Source organism: Setaria viridis, chromosome 6, assembly GCF_005286985.2.
Source record: "Setaria viridis chromosome 6, Setaria_viridis_v4.0, whole genome shotgun sequence".
In the NCBI taxonomy this organism is placed as follows: Eukaryota; Viridiplantae; Streptophyta; class Magnoliopsida; order Poales; family Poaceae; genus Setaria; species Setaria viridis.
Window position 1 is genome coordinate 2766227 of NC_048268.2, and position 18080 is coordinate 2784306.

Consider the following 18080-nt stretch of genomic DNA (forward strand, 5'->3'; position numbering starts at 1 on the left):
AACCAAGTGTTGCGCTTTTTACTCTTAAAAAGACATAAAAGCATAGGATTGACGCTGCATACACAATGGACGCCAGTATCGCATCCACCAGCACATCAGGGTCTAGAGTACATTGTTAGATTATCTTAATATATGATGTGGCCCATGTAATTAAAGAGAATGATTTTCATATGAAAAGATCCCAGTGTGTGTTTCTATGAAGATCTATGAATGTTTTACTCCAATTATTCAGAGATACGTGGTTTTGCTATCTACATACTAATACATACTCATAAGGCAACTTTTTGCATCCAACTTCTACGCTGGCATTATGCGGTTATGCCTGTCATCATGCAATCTGCAGAAATAGATGAATGGTATAAATGGAGGGAAAACAGAGGTAAAGCTCTTGTTCCAAACCTGCTGAAGTTCTCATCAGTCACCCATAATAAACTGTTCAGCAACAAAAACATGCATGATGCATTGTTATATTTTTAAAAGAAATGATGCATCATTATTGATTCTACTGCCTGCTGGCATGTTTAACCAATACTACATTTTCTGCTTCACCAATTCACTTTGTTCTTCTCATGAATTTTTGAGTAAGATCTTTGAGCGCTTGCCTTGAGTTAAGCACAACTTGATCCTCGCTATCAGGAAGATCATCGATAGCGCCCACTGCCAGTTTTGCATGTTCAGCAGCAACAGACCTCGTCCTCTCGATTCCCTGAGTTTTTGAAAGGTATTTGAGGGCCTACAAGTGTAAAATTGAGCAGTTCTGAGACCACACTAGACAATTTATGAGCATTTCACAACCCAAATAGTTGGATTATATTACTGGAAACAAAGAAAAGTACACTTTCCTTTCAAAAAAAATACACTTGCAATACGAACCGTCTTATAACATTTAAAGGGTCATCAAATCCCTGTTCAACAATCTCATGCAGTTCTGGGAATTCTTCCATCGCAAAAAGTATGGGAGCTATCACAATTCCCTGTCCATACAGGGCATATATGATTCCTTACATGTCATTGATATCTTAACAAGTAAAATACTACTGAGGAAATATTGAGTGAATAACTGTATTACTTGATGGATATCAGACAAGGAGGCTTTGCCTAGTGAAGCTGATGTGCCTGTGAAATCGAGAATGTCATCGATCAACTGATATGCTATGCCCTGGAAGAGAGAGTGTAGGTCTTCTTAATAGTTCATTTGTCTAGCAAAAATAGGAACAGCTTCTGTCTAAGGAAAAATACAGCACACCAAGTGTCTGCCATACTGATAAGCAAGAGCTTGTACTTCTGTTGTTTGCTCAGCGAGGACAGCAATAGCTTTGCAGCTGTCTTGTAGTATGTCTTCTGCAAATAATAGTCCATGCTGTACAAGCATCCATGAACAGGTGTCACATTTGAAAGCAAATATGGCTAGGAAAATTGTAGATTGATTATAAAGGTGCATAGCACGTACATGTACATAGGATAGGGTCCTAGGGTTAGGAGGAGCCCTTGCCTATGCTACAATAAACCCTAGCGCCTGACCTGATAGGGGCCGGCGGCATAGCACAGGCGCCTATCAGGGTGCCAGCAGCACATGGGCCTAGCCGGGCTCTAGCCCAATTACACATATTCTAACACACTCCCGTAGTCTAATCGTCGGTACCACGAATGTTTAGACTGGACCTGAACTCTGTGAATACAAAAGAAGGCAACCCCTTGGTGAAGATATCGGCGTACTAAGACGATGTGGGAACATGTAGTACTCGAACATCACCCATAGCAACACGCTCCCGAACGAAGTGAAGATCGATCTCAATATGTTTGGTGCGCTGATGCTGAACCGGGTTGGAGGATATGTAGACCGCGCTGATATTGTCACAATACACCAAGGAGGCGCGGCGAAGTGGGGCATGGAGCTCTTGAAGAAGCTGGCCCCTGCCAGGTAGCTTCGGCTATGGCATTGGCCACGACGCGGTACTCAGCTTCGGCACTGGACCTGGAGACAGTGTGTTGTCGCTTAGAGGACCAAGAAACCAGGTTGTCGCAAGGAAGACCGCATAGTCAGAAGTGGATTTGCGAGTGTCTGGACAGCCTGCCCAATCAGCATCAGAGTATACCACCAGTGAATCCTGACCTGAACACGGACGCAGCAGTAGGCCGAGATGGAGAGTGCCACGGATGTACCGGAGGATGCGCTTCAGGGCAGCAAGGTGAGACTCTCGCGGATCATGCCTGTGGAGACAGACTTGCTGAACGGCGTAGGCAATATCCAGCCTGGTGAAAGTGAGATACTGCAAAGCGTCGGCGAGACTGCGAAAATCCGAGGCATTGGTGACAGGGGCACCTGAAGCAGCCGACACCTTGGGATTGGTGTCAACGGGTGTGGAACATGACCTACACTCAGCCATGCCAGCACGATCCAGGATATCAAGCATGTACTGCCGCCGAGACAACAGAAATCCTCCACCAACAACAGGCTGCACACGCATACCCAGGAAATGATGAAGAGATCCAAGATCCTTCATAGAGAACTCCAGCTGCAAAGCCTGAATAATCTGTCGAAGCAACGTTGGAGAAGAAGTCGTGAGTACAATGTCATCAACATAGAGTAAGAGATACACGGTCTTGGTGCCTCGGTGAAACACAAACAATAAGGTGTCAGATTTGGCCTCCACAAAGCCAACAGACTGATAATAAGCTGCAAACTAACTATGTCAGGCGCGAGGAGCTTGCTTCAAGCCGTACATAGACTTGTTGAGGCGGCAAACAAAGTCTGGATGAGCAGAATCCTCAAAACCAGCAAGCTGAGCACAATACACAGTCTCGGAAAGAGTGCCATGGAGAAATGCATTCTTGACATGTAGCTGGTGAACAGGCCAGTGACGAGAGAGTGCTAGCGACAGAACTGTCCGAACAGTAGCAGGCTTGACGACTGGACTGAAAGTCTCATCAAAGTCCACCCCTGGCCACTGAGTGAAGCCGTGAAGAACCCATTGAGCCTTGTACCAATCAAGACAGCCATCCGAATTGCACTTGTGCTTGAATATCCACTTACCAGTGACAATATTAGCACGCGATGGACGAGGCACAAGCTCCCATGTGTTGTTTTGGAGAAGCGTCGCATGCTCATCTTCCATAGTAGCCCGCCAATTAGGATATTTGAGGGCACTGCGGAAGGACTTTGGAACGAGAGACAACGGCACAGTGTGGAACAGAATAGGCTGACGGAACCCAAGCATGGCATGGGTAGTCATGCCATGCTGGTTGATGACGGGCGGAACAACGACAGCTCCTTTGGGAAGGACCGGAGCCCGAGCTCCTGGATCGGCGCCTGGTGCGCTGGTGGTGGGGCCGGCATCAAAGGCTGGAGGCGGTGATGGGAGATGAGGAGCAGCAGAGCGGCGCGTGTAGATGAAGTGGAGTGGCGTCGAGTCGAAGCCAGGAGGGACCCATGGAGCCGGGGGCAAGCCGGCGCCAGGGATCCGCCAAGCGACGACGCTCCAGGGGCACTAGCGGGAACTCCAGGGGACGTGCCAGGGGCACTAGCGGGAACTCTAGGTCCACCAGCAGGGGCGCCGGGGTGACGCCAGGAGGTGCTGGTGGGCTCTGGCGACGCACCAGGGGCGCCAGCGAGGGCAGACGACATGCTAGGGGCGTGGGGGGGCGCCAGGGTGATGGGTGTGTCGTCCGAGCTGTCATGCATGATAGAGAGAAGAGCTAATATCTTTATTACATGATGGTAAAATGTGCGCAAGATGGGAAAGGGCGTCCATCCTAGGATGGCCGGGACGGTGATGCCAGATCATAGAGGTTGCGCCAACAGTGAGAGTAGCAGCAGGGAGGTGCAAGGGGTATAGTGGACCCGAACTATTGCACCTGATGATCACGTTCCTGGACCGAAGATCCTTCACAGAACAACCATACGGGTCAAATTCAATTGAGCAGTTGTTATCGGTAGTAAACTAGCGCACGAAAATAAGATTCTTAACAAGCTTGCGGGAAACAAGGACATTATTAAGATGCAAAGAACCGAGAAGAATAGTTGTGATAGTAGAAGTGACAGGGAGTAAAGAACCGTCATCCACAGCAATAGCTGAAGGAAAAGGCTCAGGCAGGAGGCGGTGGGCCGGCGTGGGTGCCCAGGAGGCGGCGAGGCTGCACGGCACCGTGGCCATGGCTAGATGAACGGAACAGACAGGGAAACAAAAAAAAAAAGAGGGATTTGCCGAGAATGACTCCTAAACTCGCGATTGAACGAGCAAAATGGAACAAGGACGATGAGACAAATGAGATGGTGTGCTCACCTTCGACCACCGATGATGAACAATGGCAACGGAAAAGCTCGCCGGAGTTGGGGAAGATGACGGAGCCGGTATCGGATTCGCGCAATCCACTGCACCACGGCGTAGAGCTCGAAGAGAGGAACTCCATGGTGGTGTCGGTTTTCTCTAGAAGTCCACGGTTTCGCCAGAAAATCTCGCCGAAATTTGATGAAGATCGGACTTTGACTTCAGATCTACGGAGCTAGGAGACGCAACTCGTGAAAATATTTTCAGATGCGTTGAGACGAACGCGGTGATATATATACGCTGGCTTCGGAAAAAAAATATTTTCGAGTTGACTTTTCTATTATTGGAATTTCTGGATTTATTTATATGCACGAAAACAATTCCAGAAATAGCCGGACTCATTTTCTAAAGCGAGAAAAATATCTAGAAACTTCCAAAAATTCCGAGATAAATCTCAAAGTTGAGTTGGGACACAAGAAATCCAAATAAAATACTTGGAGCTTGTGAAAAGGATTCTAGAGCCTTCCAAAAATTAGGTTTAGCTCTAAGAAAATGAGAATAAATTCCAGAAAATTCTTGGAAGAGTGTGGACAACGTCTAAGCGCATTTTTGAAACTTTTGCACTCATGAAACACTAAGACGCATCAGCATGAACGCACAGACATAGAACAACATTATTTAATTTAGAAAAGCAAACAATTATTTTCTTATACTAAACTTTCTGTAAAGAAAAATAAATGTTAGGAAATTTTTAAAATTATAAGAAAATTATTATTTAATTATTCCTTTCAATCACATCCTGAAATTCGGAAATTTGAGGGCGTAACACTGGAGAGGGGTATAGATGTCTAGATGACAAGACCTACGTTGACAGCTAACTACTGGTCCCGTCTCGTATCTGTGCTCAGAGTCGTGCAATGTGACATGTGATGACACCAAATCTTTTTTTTACTTGCATCCATTACTGGTAGTCTCTGATAAATTCATCTCAAGTCCTATACTGAACAATGAGGGGTTTGCGGAAGTCGTAAGTCACCACCGTAGTCTTGAAGTTTGCAGTTTGTAAATCTGATCTATGTATGATACACGTGTAGTTTGGAGCACTTCAGGTGTGGCTTAACGGCCAGCACTCAGTTATAAAGTGCAGCAACATTGTATTTGCTGTTCTAGTCTGTAGTTCGGCCCAAAGCAGTGCTCTGTTTCCTGGGGGTGAGGCTGACTATTTACATGTGTAGTTTGGAGCAGTTCTGAGACAACACTAGACAAGTTAAACCCAAAATTTTGGAGCATGTTACTGGAAACAAAGAAAAGTACACTTTCAATACGAACTGTCTTACTCCATTTTACAGCTTAAATGACGAATAGCTAAAGAATCAACTGAACGTAACAGCATATTGTAAGGCACTAATCTGATACCTCCACACCGTCACCCCACATCATACCTCAAACTTATTCAAGTTTATTATGAGTATAGTATCTTTACATCAGTACGTATAAAAACTCCAGCACTAGAGAACAGCATAATGCAAGAAAGTAAGAAACGGAATTCCTAACTATCACTCAAGTAAAATTCTGCTATGCGCGTGAATCCTTTTTTTTTGTCTTTTCTTTTTTTAGAGGCGTGAATCGATTTTTTCAGTCCGATCTGTTGTTCTTGTGCGCCCGTTCGAGCCTCTTCTACGGCCCAGTTTTGCAACGCTCTTCACGGATGCCAACCCAGTTATTTTCAGCCTGCCACTCGGGCTTTTCTTCACGTGGACTCTATAATAATCACGTCATGCCTCTAAAATAACAGAAAACTATAACTTCTACAAGCTTTTTTTTTAGCATAACTCCCAGTATTTAAGATCCGTGCTATAGTATATTGATAGGATGGTTAAGATAAGGTGGGGGAGCAATCGAACCATACATAAATACCTCGTGACATGTTGAACCACGGTCTGTAGATTGTTGAATTAGTTGTACGAATTAGTGACTAAGAGGATCTGGACTACCAGTTGTACGAAATCCTTGTCAAACTTCTTCTAAATATGTTTTGGCCTCTTAACATGGTATTTGATTTCTTGGTAGATAGCGGTCCGTCGGAGAAACCCAAGGGTGAAGCAACGGCAACCGTGCAGGAGGATGACGATCCCTATCGTGACTACTACTGGGATGATTACTCGCCCCCTTGGTCCCCTGATGAGTCCCCCAGCCCTGACTTGCGCAATGTGACCTGTGATGACCCGAGATACTATACTTACATCCATGACTACTATTCTCTGTGAGAGAAAACAGTGTCCTGCTTGAACTTTGTGTGGAGCGTTGTTTAGGATGCTGTCTGATCCTGTTTGGATACGCTTCTTCTAGCCACGCTTGGATTATAATCTAAGCGAAGATTTTCTCGCTTCTCACTTTTCACTTTTCATAGTTTAAATCTCTGAAGCGGCTTACCAGGTAAGCGAGAATCGATGAAAATAACCAAGGCGTTTGGCGGGATTCTCGCTTATTTCTATCGATAAGTTGCTTATAAGTGGAAACAAACGGGGCCACAGTATTTTGGAGTTTGAACTTGTAATCTGAGCTTTTATATATGAACCCTGCAGGAGGACTTTTGGTGTACTATTGGCAAGGCTTGTGTAGCTTAACGGCCTAATAGTGTTCTGTCATGGTCTTTTGGCCTTGTGGTTTGTACTGGCCTAATAGGTTAGTTTCTGTACATCAGTCATCAGTGCATCTGGTAATGGAGACGTATGGAAATGCAGCTTCATGTACCATACTCTAGTAATGAAAAAAGGTGTTAGTTTGGATATCGGAATTGCCTTGAAGATTTAGTGTCGATCCACAATTAATTTGGTGTTTTAATATGGGTTTTATTTTATAAAGTAACAAAACCGTGTCGCTCCACAACATTCATATGGATAATCTAATTTACGTTCATCATGGAGGAAATAGCGCGTCCATATTAATTTCAAAGCTCATAAATCCATGTCTGATTTGAAAATCGTTTGCCAGGTATTAGGATGTGTGTTGCAGTCAATTGAACAAGGTACCATATGGTTTGAACATTTTAGTTTCCATGTCCTTCTAATTTACTCATCAATTCAGAAATACTAGTAAACCTGGTATTCATCCGAGTATATGGGTTGAAGAACCACCAAGTTTTATTGTACCAATATTGGTTCACAATTTAACTGTAACTAGCAAACATTCTCGTGCGTTACTACGGTTTATCTGGTTATTAAGTAGTATTAGGCTATTAGGGCATTATATTGAATTCCATGTCACGACTACCAGTTGTTTTTGAATCAATAAAGCTCGCCATGATAGCTTGCCCTCAGAAAAATAATGATATAATTTTTTGTGTGTGCCTTATAATAAATAGTACATAGACAAAAATAAATTAATATGGAAAATTGTCGGATTAGGCCACATTGTTGCGTTAAAGTTTCTTTTAGAAAAATACATGGGTGTCTGGCAGCACTCCACTCCAAAAAACAGTTCCACTTCACTAGCTCCACAAAATTGCCTACCAAACACGTTCAGCTCCACAAACTCCAGCTCCAGAAAAAACGTGAAGCTAGGGTCAGATCCACATTTTTCCTGAAGTACCTTAGGGGTGTTCCAAAAATATCAATTTTAGACTTCCTCGTGGAGTTGGGGGTTATTTACCCATCTTTGCCACTCGTTACACAACACCTAATTTTTCCTTTCCGCTCACTATCTCCGTTTCCTCCCTCTAGCCATCCCTTACCAGCACCGCGCCATCCTCGCCAGTCGACGCTGCGCTGCCCACGTGGCCCTCGCCTAACGGAGCTGCGCTAGTGCGCTACCGACGCCATCGTCACCCTCCGGAGCTGCACCATCCTCACCCTCCTCAGCCGCGGCCATGCTGCCCCTGCTCGCCGAACCTTGCCGCCCCTGCCCGCGTCGGTCGCATGGCCCCTGCTCGTCGGACCTCGCCGCCCTCACCCATTGGGGCCGCGGGGTTGCGCCCTCTTGCTGGCCGGAGCTGCGCCGCCATTATTGCCGCCGGAGAGGACGAGGCGGCCGTGCTGCTTGCCTTTAGGTGGGCGTTGGTGGTGGACGACCCGCGCGGCGCACTCATCGGCTAAGCCCACGCGAACTCCACTGCGACGCTATGCTTGTGGGCCGGCATCTCGTGCGCGTCGCCGCCCGACAGCCGTGTCGTCACCCTCAACCTCAACGGCATGGCACCCACCTGCTAGCTCTGGCCCGACGCTCCCCGCGGCTGGCTGCTGCTAGCCGGCCGCAGGGGCGCCAGGGCTGCAGGCACTGCCGACGCTGCTGCTGTTGGCCGACCACGGGGCGCCGGGCTGCAACATATCTAGAGAGGACAGCGGCGGTGGCGGGGACAAGGCGCTGCCCTTGGCGTGGAGCTCAGGATCTGAAAAAGAGAAAGGGGCGAAGAGGAAGGGAGAACATAGAAGAGGCTGACACATGGATCCATTTACAAAGGGTAAAATAGACTATTCACAACAAGTCTTCATGTTTGTGGAGCTACGGCACTGCGATCGGCCAAATACATACAACAACTCTAGTATTTTTGTGGAGTTGGTGGAGTGGAGCTTAGGTGGAGTAGAGTTGGTGGAGTGGAGTTATAAAATTTTTAGTGGAGTGTTGCCAAACACCCGAGTATGAATCCAAATCTGAGAACAATCGTGACACGAAAGAGAAAGGAAGGAATTGTTATTTGAACGTTCTATAATAAAATATTAAAATATAATTAAAAGAAAATAAAAGGAAAAAGGAGCGGTCAACCGTGGAGCCCTTCGTTCGGTCGTTCCTAGCATCGGGTCCATCGCGTGGACTCGGCCTTTTCTTCACGTGGACTCTAATAGTCACGTCATGTCTCTAAAATAATGGAAACCTATAACTTCTACAACCTTTTTTTTATTTTAGCATAACTTCTAGTATTTAAGATCCGTGCTATAGCATATTGATAGGATGGTTAAGAACCATACATAAATACCTCATCTCCCAAATGTTGTATCACGGTCCGTAGATTGTTGAATATCATTGCAGCAGCCAATCGGACTACCAATCCTGCCTGCCGCCTCCTGCGCATATGCCCTGTGGCCTGACTAAGAGGATCTGGACTACCAGTATTCGTATAAAGAAGAGAGCATGAGAGAGATGACGGATGGGAAAAAGAAGGTGAGCGAACAGGATGTGGATGGAGGTCCGGCAAACGTTGGAGAAGATGCGGCGCTAATCTACTGAGACCCCACAGCTCGAAATTGCTACAGAGATGTCCTTGTGACGTGCCACTATGGACACCGTGGGTTGGGAGGAGGATGCTCGGAAAATCCGTACCAATGTCACCCGTCTACGCGGCAGTAGTGCAGCTGGTCAGTCTTGGTCTCTTGGTCAGTCTTGGTCAGTCTTGGTCTTGGTCACCGAACTTTCGTCCAACTGGATGTTGGAGGTTGACCCGTGGAAATGGTCGTCAACAAGCTCAAGTAGATTGAATCGGTATTTTAAATAGCCTTGTCATTACGCGCTGCATCAAGGAGCACAGAGCCAAGCTATGCGGACAGCCATGGAGCACCATTGCTCCATCCTACTCGTGGCCTCCCTCCTCCTTGCATCTCCAGCATGGACATCGGCCTCCGCGGGAAGTGACGGCACCGGCGCTGACTACCGTGCGCTCATGCAGTTCCGGTCCCTCATCACGGACGACCCATACGGGGCCTTGGCATCATGGGGTGCCGGCAACATGACCGCGCCGGTGCCGTGCGGGTGGCGCGGCGTCACGTGCGGGGTGCGCGGGCGCCGCCGCGGCCGCGTGACAGCGCTGGACCTCCGCGGCCTCGGCCTGGCAAGCTCCGGCACCGCGGCTCCTTCATCCCTCTCGGGCCTCACCTACCTCCGGCGACTCGACCTCTCCAGGAACCGCCTCGGCGGCGGCGTGCCCTCCCCGTTGCCGCCCTCCCTCGAGCGCCTCAATCTCAGCCACAACGTGCTGCAGGGGCCGGTGCCCCCAGCGCTGGGGTCACTACACTGCCTCCAGAAGCTCAGTCTCAGCTACAACAACCTCATCGGAGCAATCCCTGCCTCCCTTAGCAACCTCACCTCCCTCACCTCCCTCAGCCTCACCAGCAACAACCTCGCCGGCGCCATCCCTAGCGCTCTCGGCAACCTCAAAGCTCTCACCTTCCTCAGCCTCGCCCGCAACAACCTCACCGGAGCAATCCCTGCCTCCCTTGGCAACCTCACCTCCCTCACCATCCTCGGCCTCGCCAGCAACAACCTCGCCGACGCCATCCCTGGCACTCTCGGCAACCTCAAAGCTCTCACCGGCCTCTACCTCAACCAGAACATGCTCCAAGGATCCATACCTTCCGCCATGTTTAACATCTCCTCTCTCCAGGATCTTAACGTGCAGTTCAACAACCTCACCGGAGCAATCCCTGCCTCCCTTGGCAACCTCACCTCCCTCACCATCCTCGGCCTCGCCAACAACAACCTTGCCGGCGCCATCCCTAGCGCTCTCGGCAACCTCAAAGCTCTCACCGGCCTCTACCTCTCCAGCAATAACCTTGCCGGAGCAATCCCTGCCTCCCTTGGCAACCTCAAAGCTCTCACCGGCCTCTACCTCTCCAGCAATAACCTTGCCGGAGCAATCCCTGCCTCCCTTGGCAACCTCAAAGCTCTCACCGACCTCTACCTCGGCCAGAACATGCTCCAAGGATCCATACTTTCCGCCGTGTTTAACATCTCCTCTCTCCAGTATCTTAACGTGCAGTTCAACAACCTCACCGGGACTCTGCCCCCGAACGCCGGTGGCAGGCTGCCCAGACTCACGTGGTTCTCCGTTGACGACAACCGGCTACACGGCGCCATCCCGCCGTCGCTCTGCAACGCCTCCAAGCTGGAGTTGGCACAGATGGCGGGGAATTCCTTCTCCGGAGTCATACCGGACTGCCTTGGAACTCACCTCAAGAACTTGTGGGCACTGAGACTGGCCCGCAACCAGCTGGAAGCAAATGTTGATGTTGACTGGGGATTCATGGATAGTCTGACCAACTGCAGCAATCTTAAGTCCATTGACCTGTCTAGAAACAAGCTGGGAGGTGTGCTTCCTAGCTCGATCGCAAACCTTTCGACGAGCATGGAGCGCTTAAGCATGTGGGGCAACATGGTAAGTGGGCAAATACCTCAGGAAATCGGTAACCTTGTCAACTTGAACAAAATTGATATGGATCTCAATAACCTTACTGGTATTATCCCTACCTCAATTGGCAAGCTTAACAAGCTCAGCGAACTTACCTTGAACGCCAACAAGCTATCAGGGCAAATCCCACCAACAATTGGCAATCTCACCGTGCTCACCGAATTATCCCTTTTGGACAACATGCTCACGGGTCCCATTCCTTCCAGTCTTGGTAGTTGCCCTTTGGAGTCGCTGTCCCTGCAGCACAATCGCCTTGCTGGTCCAATACCAAAAGAAGTTCTCCTCATACCCACGCTTTCCGCCTACGCGACTTTCCAAGAGAACATGCTAACTGGATCGTTGCCATCGGAAGTTGGTCACCTGAAAAATCTTGTGACCCTTGATGTGTCTGGAAATAGGTTAACCGGGGAAATCCCCAACTCTCTTGGCGATTGCCAAATCTTACAGTATTGCAGTATGAAAGGGAACATGTTTCAAGGGAAAATTCCAGAGTCATTGGGACAACTGAAGGCCCTCTTGGTTCTTGATCTTTCAAGAAACAACTTGTCTGGTCATATTCCAGACTTCTTTGGTAACGTGAAAGGTCTTGAAGAACTGAATATCTCCTTCAATAACTTTGATGGTGAAGTCCCAAAGCAAGGAATATTTCTTAACGCCAGCGCGTTTTCAGTCGAGGGAAACTCTGGCCTCTGTGGAGGTATTGCTCAGCTGAAATTGCCATCTTGCTCAGATAATGGCAGCACTAGCAACAATAAGCGATCACACAAACTTGTCATGATAGTCTCCATAGCCACTGCCTTTCTAGGAATCTCCTTGCTCCTTGCACTATGTGTATTATGTCATCAAAGAAGGAAGTTGATAAAGGCAGAACATGCCTTACCACTCATCACTGATCAGTATGCAAGGGTTTCATATGTCAACTTGATGAATGCAACAAATAGTTTTGCTTCTGAAAACCTCATAGGCATTGGAAGCTTCGGCTCTGTTTACAAGGGAACAATGATAATCCATGACCAAGAAGTTGTTGTCGCTGTGAAGGTGCTCAACCTTCAGCAGCGAGGGGCGTCACAAAGTTTCATTGCAGAATGTGAGACTCTGAGATGTGCTCGACATCGGAACCTTGTGAAAATCTTGACGGTGTGTTCAAGTATTGATTCCGGCGGCCTTGATTTCAAAGCTATTGTATTTGATTTCCTACCAAATGGAAATCTAGACCAGTGGCTACACCACCGTCTCAGGGAACATGGCACCCATAGTAGGATTGATCTTGTCCAACGGATAGACATTGCCATTCATGTCGCTTCCGCACTCGAATATCTTCACCACTATAAACCAACCCCGATAGTTCATTGTGATCTCAAGCCAAGCAATATTCTCCTTGACAATGACATGGTTGCCCATGTTGGTGATTTTGGGCTCGCAAGATTTGTGCATCAAGACCAGACTAACCCCTCAGATATATCAAGTGGTTGGGCTACAAGAAGGGGAACCATTGGATATGCTCCTCCAGGTCAGGTTCTAACAAGTACACTGCATTTTACTTTCATGATTGATTGAAAATTGAAATCCACAAGCAAGTAAAATGCATTGCTCCTTTTTCCATCACTTAACATTGTAACTGTAGCATTGCTGATAGTCTTCATTTAGTTGCTGAATAATATGTGTGTTCCAAACAGAGTATGGACTGGGCAACGAAGTCTCAATCTATGGTGACATGTACAGCTTCGGAGTACTATTGTTGGAAATTTTCACAGGAAAAAGACCAACAGATAGCGACTTCGTGCAAGACCTCAACCTTCATAGGTACGTGCAAATAGCACTACAAGATCAGCAAGTCACCAGTGTGGTAGACCAACAGTTACTGCCAGTGCAAGATCCGGAACTCGAAGGGAGAACAAGCAGCTCCAGTAGCACCAGAGAAATTATAGTTGCCTGTGTTACTTCAATTCTGCAGATCGGAATTCTGTGCTCGAAGGAACTTCCAAAAGACCGCTTGCTGATTGGTGATGCCTTGAGAGAGCTTCACAGAATCAAAGACAATTATAACCAGTTGCACTTATTAAGTACGTAGAACTTTCTGAAACACAGGATTTCCATATCCAAAACCATTTTACAGTATTCCGTGATCAGAACAGATAACAGGTCCTTGACTGCACTCAACCAAGTGTTGCGCTTTTTACTCTTAAAAAGACATAAAAGCATAGGATTGACGCTGCATACACAATGGACGCCAGTATCGCATCCACCAGCACATCAGGGTCTAGAGTACATTGTTAGATTATCTTAATATATGATGTGGCCCATGTAATTAAAGAGAATGATTTTCATATGAAAAGATCGCAGTGTGTGTTTCTATGAAGATCTATGAATGTTTTACTCCAATTATTCAGAGATACGTGGTTTTGCTATCTACATACTAATACATACTCATAAGGCAACTTTTTGCATCCAACTTCTACGCTGGCATTATGCGGTTATGCCTGTCATCATGCAATCTGCAGAAATAGATGAATGGTATAAATGGAGGGAAAACAGAGGTAAAGCTCTTGTTCCAAACCTGCTGAAGTTCTCATCAGTCACCCATAATAAACTGTTCAGCAACAAAAACATGCATGATGCATTGTTATATTTTTAAAAGAAATGATGCATCATTATTGATTCTACTGCCTGCTGGCATGTTTAACCAATACTACATTTTCTGCTTCACCAATTCACTTTGTTCTTCTCATGAATTTTTGAGTAAGATCTTTGAGCGCTTGCCTTGAGTTAAGCACAACTTGATCCTCGCTATCAGGAAGATCATCGATAGCGCCCACTGCCAGTTTTGCATGTTCAGCAGCAAGAGCCCTCGTCCTCTCGATTCCCTGACTTTTTGAAAGGTATTTGAGGGCCTACAAGTGTGAAATTGAGCAGTTCTGAGACCACACTCGACAATTTATGAGCATTTCACAACGCAAATAGTTGGATTATATTACTGGAAACAAAGAAAAGTACACTTTCCTTTCAAAAAAAAATACACTTGCAATACGTACCGTCTTATAACATTTAAAGGGTCATCAAATCCCTGTTCAACAATCTCATGCAGTTCAGGGAATTCTTCCATCGCAAAAAGTATGGGAGCTGTCACAATTCCCTGTCCATACAGGGCATATATGATTCCTTACATGTCATTGATATCTTAACAAGTAAAATACTACTGAGGAAATATTGAGTGAATAACTGTATTACTTGATGGATATCAGACAAGGAGGCTTTGCCTAGTGAAGCTGATGTGCCTGTGAAATCGAGAATGTCATCGATCAACTGATATGCTATGCCCTGGAAGAGAGAGTGTAGGTCTTCTTAACAGTTCATTTGTCTAGCAAAAATAGGAACAGCTTCTGTCTAAGGAAAAATACAGCACACCAAGTGTCTGCCATACTGATAAGCAAGAGCTTGTACTTCTGTTGTTTGCTCAGCGAGGACAGCAATAGCTTTGCAGCTGTCTTGTAGTATGTCTTCTGCAAATAATAGTCCATGCTGTACAAGCATCCATGAACAGGTGTCACATTTGAAAGCAAATATGGCTAGGAAAATTGTAGATTGATTATAAAGGTGCATAGCACGTACATGTACATAGGATAGGGTCCTAGGGTTAGGAGGAGCCCTTGCCTATGCTACAATAAACCCTAGCGCCTGACCTGATAGGGGCCGGTGGCATAGCACAGGCGCCTGTCAGGGTGCCGGCAGCACATGGGCCTAGCCGGGCTCTAGCCCAATTACACATATTCTAACACACTCCCGCAGTCTAATCGTCGGTACCACGAATGTTTAGACTGGACCTGAACTCTGTGAATACAAAAGAAGGCAACCCCTTGGTGAAGATATCGGCGTACTAAGACGATGTGGGAACATGTAGTACTCGAACATCACCCATAGCAACACGCTCCCGAACGAAGTGAAGATCGATCTCAATATGTTTGGTGCGCTGATGCTGAACCGGGTTGGAGGATATGTAGACCGCGCTGATATTGTCACAATACACCAAGGAGGCGCGGCGAAGTGGGGCATGGAGCTCTTGAAGAAGCTGGCCCCTGCCAGGTAGCTTCGGCGATGGCATTGGCCACGACGCGGTACTCAGCTTCGGCACTGGACCTGGAGACAGTGTGTTGTCGCTTAGAGGACCAAGAAACCAGGTTGTCGCAAGGAAGACCGCATAGCCAGAAGTGGATTTGCGAGTGTCTGGACAGCCTGCCCAATTCGCATCAGAGTATACCACCAGTGAATCCTGACCTGAACACGGACGCAGCAGTAGGCCGAGATGGAGAGTGCCACGGATGTACCGGAGGATGCGCTTCAGGGCAGCAAGGTGAGACTCTTGCGGATCATGCCTGTGGAGACAGACTTGCTGAACGGTGTAGGCAATATCCAGCCTGGTGAAAGTGAGATACTGCAAAGCGTCGGCGAGACTGTGAAAATCCGAGGCATTGGTGACAGGGGCACCTGAAGCAGCCGACACCTTGGGATTGGTGTCAACGGGTGTGGAACATGACCTACACTCAGCCATGCCAGCACGATCCAGGATATCAAGCATGTACTGCCGCCGAGACAACAGAAATCCTCCACCAACAACAGGCTGCACACGCATACCCAGGAAATGATGAAGAGATCCAAGATCCTTCATAGAGAACTCCAGCTGCAAAGCCTAAATAATCTGTCGAAGCAACGTTGGAGAAGAAGTCGTGAGTACAATGTCATCAACATAGAGTAAGAGATACACGATCTCGGTGCCTCGGTGAAACACAAACAATAAGGTGTCAGATTTGGCCTCCACAAAGCCAACAGACTGATAATAAGCTGCAAACTAACTATGTCAGGCGCGAGGAGCTTGCTTCAAGCCGTACAGAGACTTGTTGAGGCGGCAAACGAAGTCTGGATGAGCAGAATCCTCAAAACCAGCAAGCTGAGCACAATACACAGTCTCGGAAAGAGTGCCACGGAGAAATGCATTCTTGACATGTAGCTGGTGAACAGGCCAGTGACGAGAGAGTGCTAGCGATAGAACTGTCCGGACAGTAGCAGGCTTGACGACTGGACTGAAAGTCTCATCAAAGTCCATCCCTGGCCACTGAGTGAAGCCGCGAAGAACCCATTGAGCCTTGTACCAATCAAGACAGCCATCTGAATTGCACTTGTGCTTGAATATCCACTTACCAGTGACAATATTAGCACGCGACGGACGAGGCACAAGCTCCCATGTGTTGTTCTGGAGAAGCGTCGCATGCTCATCTTCCATAGTAGCCCGCCAATTAGGATATTTGGGGGCACTGCGGAAGGACTTTGGAACGAGAGACAACGGCATAGTGTGGAACAGAATAGGCTGACGGAACCCAAGCATGGCATGGGTGGTCATGCCATGCTGGTTGATGACGGGCGGAACAACGACAGCTCCTTTGGGAAGGACCGGAGCCCGAGCTCCTGGATCGGCGCCTGGTGCGCTGGTGGTGGGGCCGGCATCAAAGGCTGGAGGCGGTGATGGGAGATGAGGAGCAGCAGAGCGGCGCGTCTAGATGAAGTGGAGTGGCGTCGAGTCGAAGCCAGGAGGGACCCATGGAGCCGGGGGCAAGCCGGCGCCAGGGATCCGCCAAGCGACGACGCTCCAGGGGCACTAGCTGGAACTCCAGGGGACGTGCCAGGGGCACTAGCGGGAACTCCAGGTCCACCAGCAGGGGCGCCGGGGTGACACCAGGAGGTGCTGGTGGGCTCTGGCGACGCACCAGGGGCGCCAGCAAGGGCAGATGACATGCTAGGGGCGTGGGGGGCGCTAGGGTGATGGGTGTGTCGTCCGAGCTGACATGCATGATAGAGAGAAGAGCTAATATCTTTATTACATGATGGTAAAATGTGCGCAAGATGGGAAAGGGCGTCCATCCTAGGATGGCCGGGACGGTGATGCCAGATCATAGAGGTGGCGCCAACAGTGAGAGTAGCAGCAGGGAGGTGCAAGGGGTATAGTGGACCCGAACTATTGCACCTGACAATCACGTTCCTGGACCGAAGATCCTTCACAGAACAACCATACGGGTCAAATTCAATTGAGCAGTTGTTATCGGTAGTAAACTGGCGCACGAAAATAAGATTCTTAACAAGCTTGCGGGAAACAAGGACATTATTAAGATGCAAAGAACCGAGAAGAATAGTTGTGATAGTAGAAGTGACAGGGAGTAAAGAACCGTCATCCACAGCAATAGCTGAAGGAAAAGGCTCAGGCAGGAGGCGGTGGGCCGGCGTGGGTGCCCAGGAGGCGGCGAGGCTGCACGGCGCCGTGGCCATGGCTACATGAACGGAACAGACAGGGAAACAAAGAAAAAAAGAGGGATTTGCCGAGAATGACTCCTAAACTCGCGATTGAACGAGCAAAATGGAACAAGGACGATGAGACAAATGAGATGGTGTGCTCACCTTCGACCACCGATGATGAACAATGGCAACGGAAAAGCTCGCCGGAGTTGGGGAAGATGACGGAGCCGGTATCGGATTCGCGCAATCCACTGCACCACGGCGTAGAGCTCGAAGAGAGGAACTCCATGGTGGTGTCGGTTTTCTCTAGAAGTCCACGGTTTCGCCAGAAAATCTCGCCGAAATTTGATGAAGAT

General features: G+C 48.0%; 1 protein-coding gene and 2 pseudogenes across 1 annotated transcript; 1 reads left to right on the forward strand and 2 right to left on the reverse strand.

Annotated features, from left to right (window-relative positions):
* Positions 1-159: 159 nt before the first annotated feature.
* Positions 160-4154, reverse strand: LOC117860756 (solanesyl-diphosphate synthase 1, mitochondrial-like; annotated as a pseudogene).
* Positions 4155-9783: 5629 nt separating this feature from the next.
* Positions 9784-13777, forward strand: LOC117860757 (receptor kinase-like protein Xa21). The gene is made up of 2 exons (XM_034744130.2): positions 9784-12955; positions 13122-13777. Exons 1-2 carry the CDS (start codon positions 9799-9801, stop codon positions 13514-13516), a joined length of 3552 nt encoding a protein of 1183 aa, XP_034600021.2. The 5' UTR covers positions 9784-9798; the 3' UTR covers positions 13517-13777.
* On the reverse strand, positions 13681-17757 carry LOC117859884 (solanesyl-diphosphate synthase 1, mitochondrial-like; annotated as a pseudogene).
* Between the last annotated feature and the right edge of the window lie 323 nt (positions 17758-18080).

Excerpts from the sequence above, each read along its gene's own strand:
- LOC117860757 (XM_034744130.2), top strand. The coding sequence starts at position 9,799 with ATGCGGACAGCCATGGAGCACCATTGCTCCATCCTACTCGTGGCCTCC. Across the intron at positions 12,956-13,121 it reads CATTGGATATGCTCCTCCAG|AGTATGGACTGGGCAACGAA; the intron begins GTCAGGTTCTAA and ends TGTTCCAAACAG.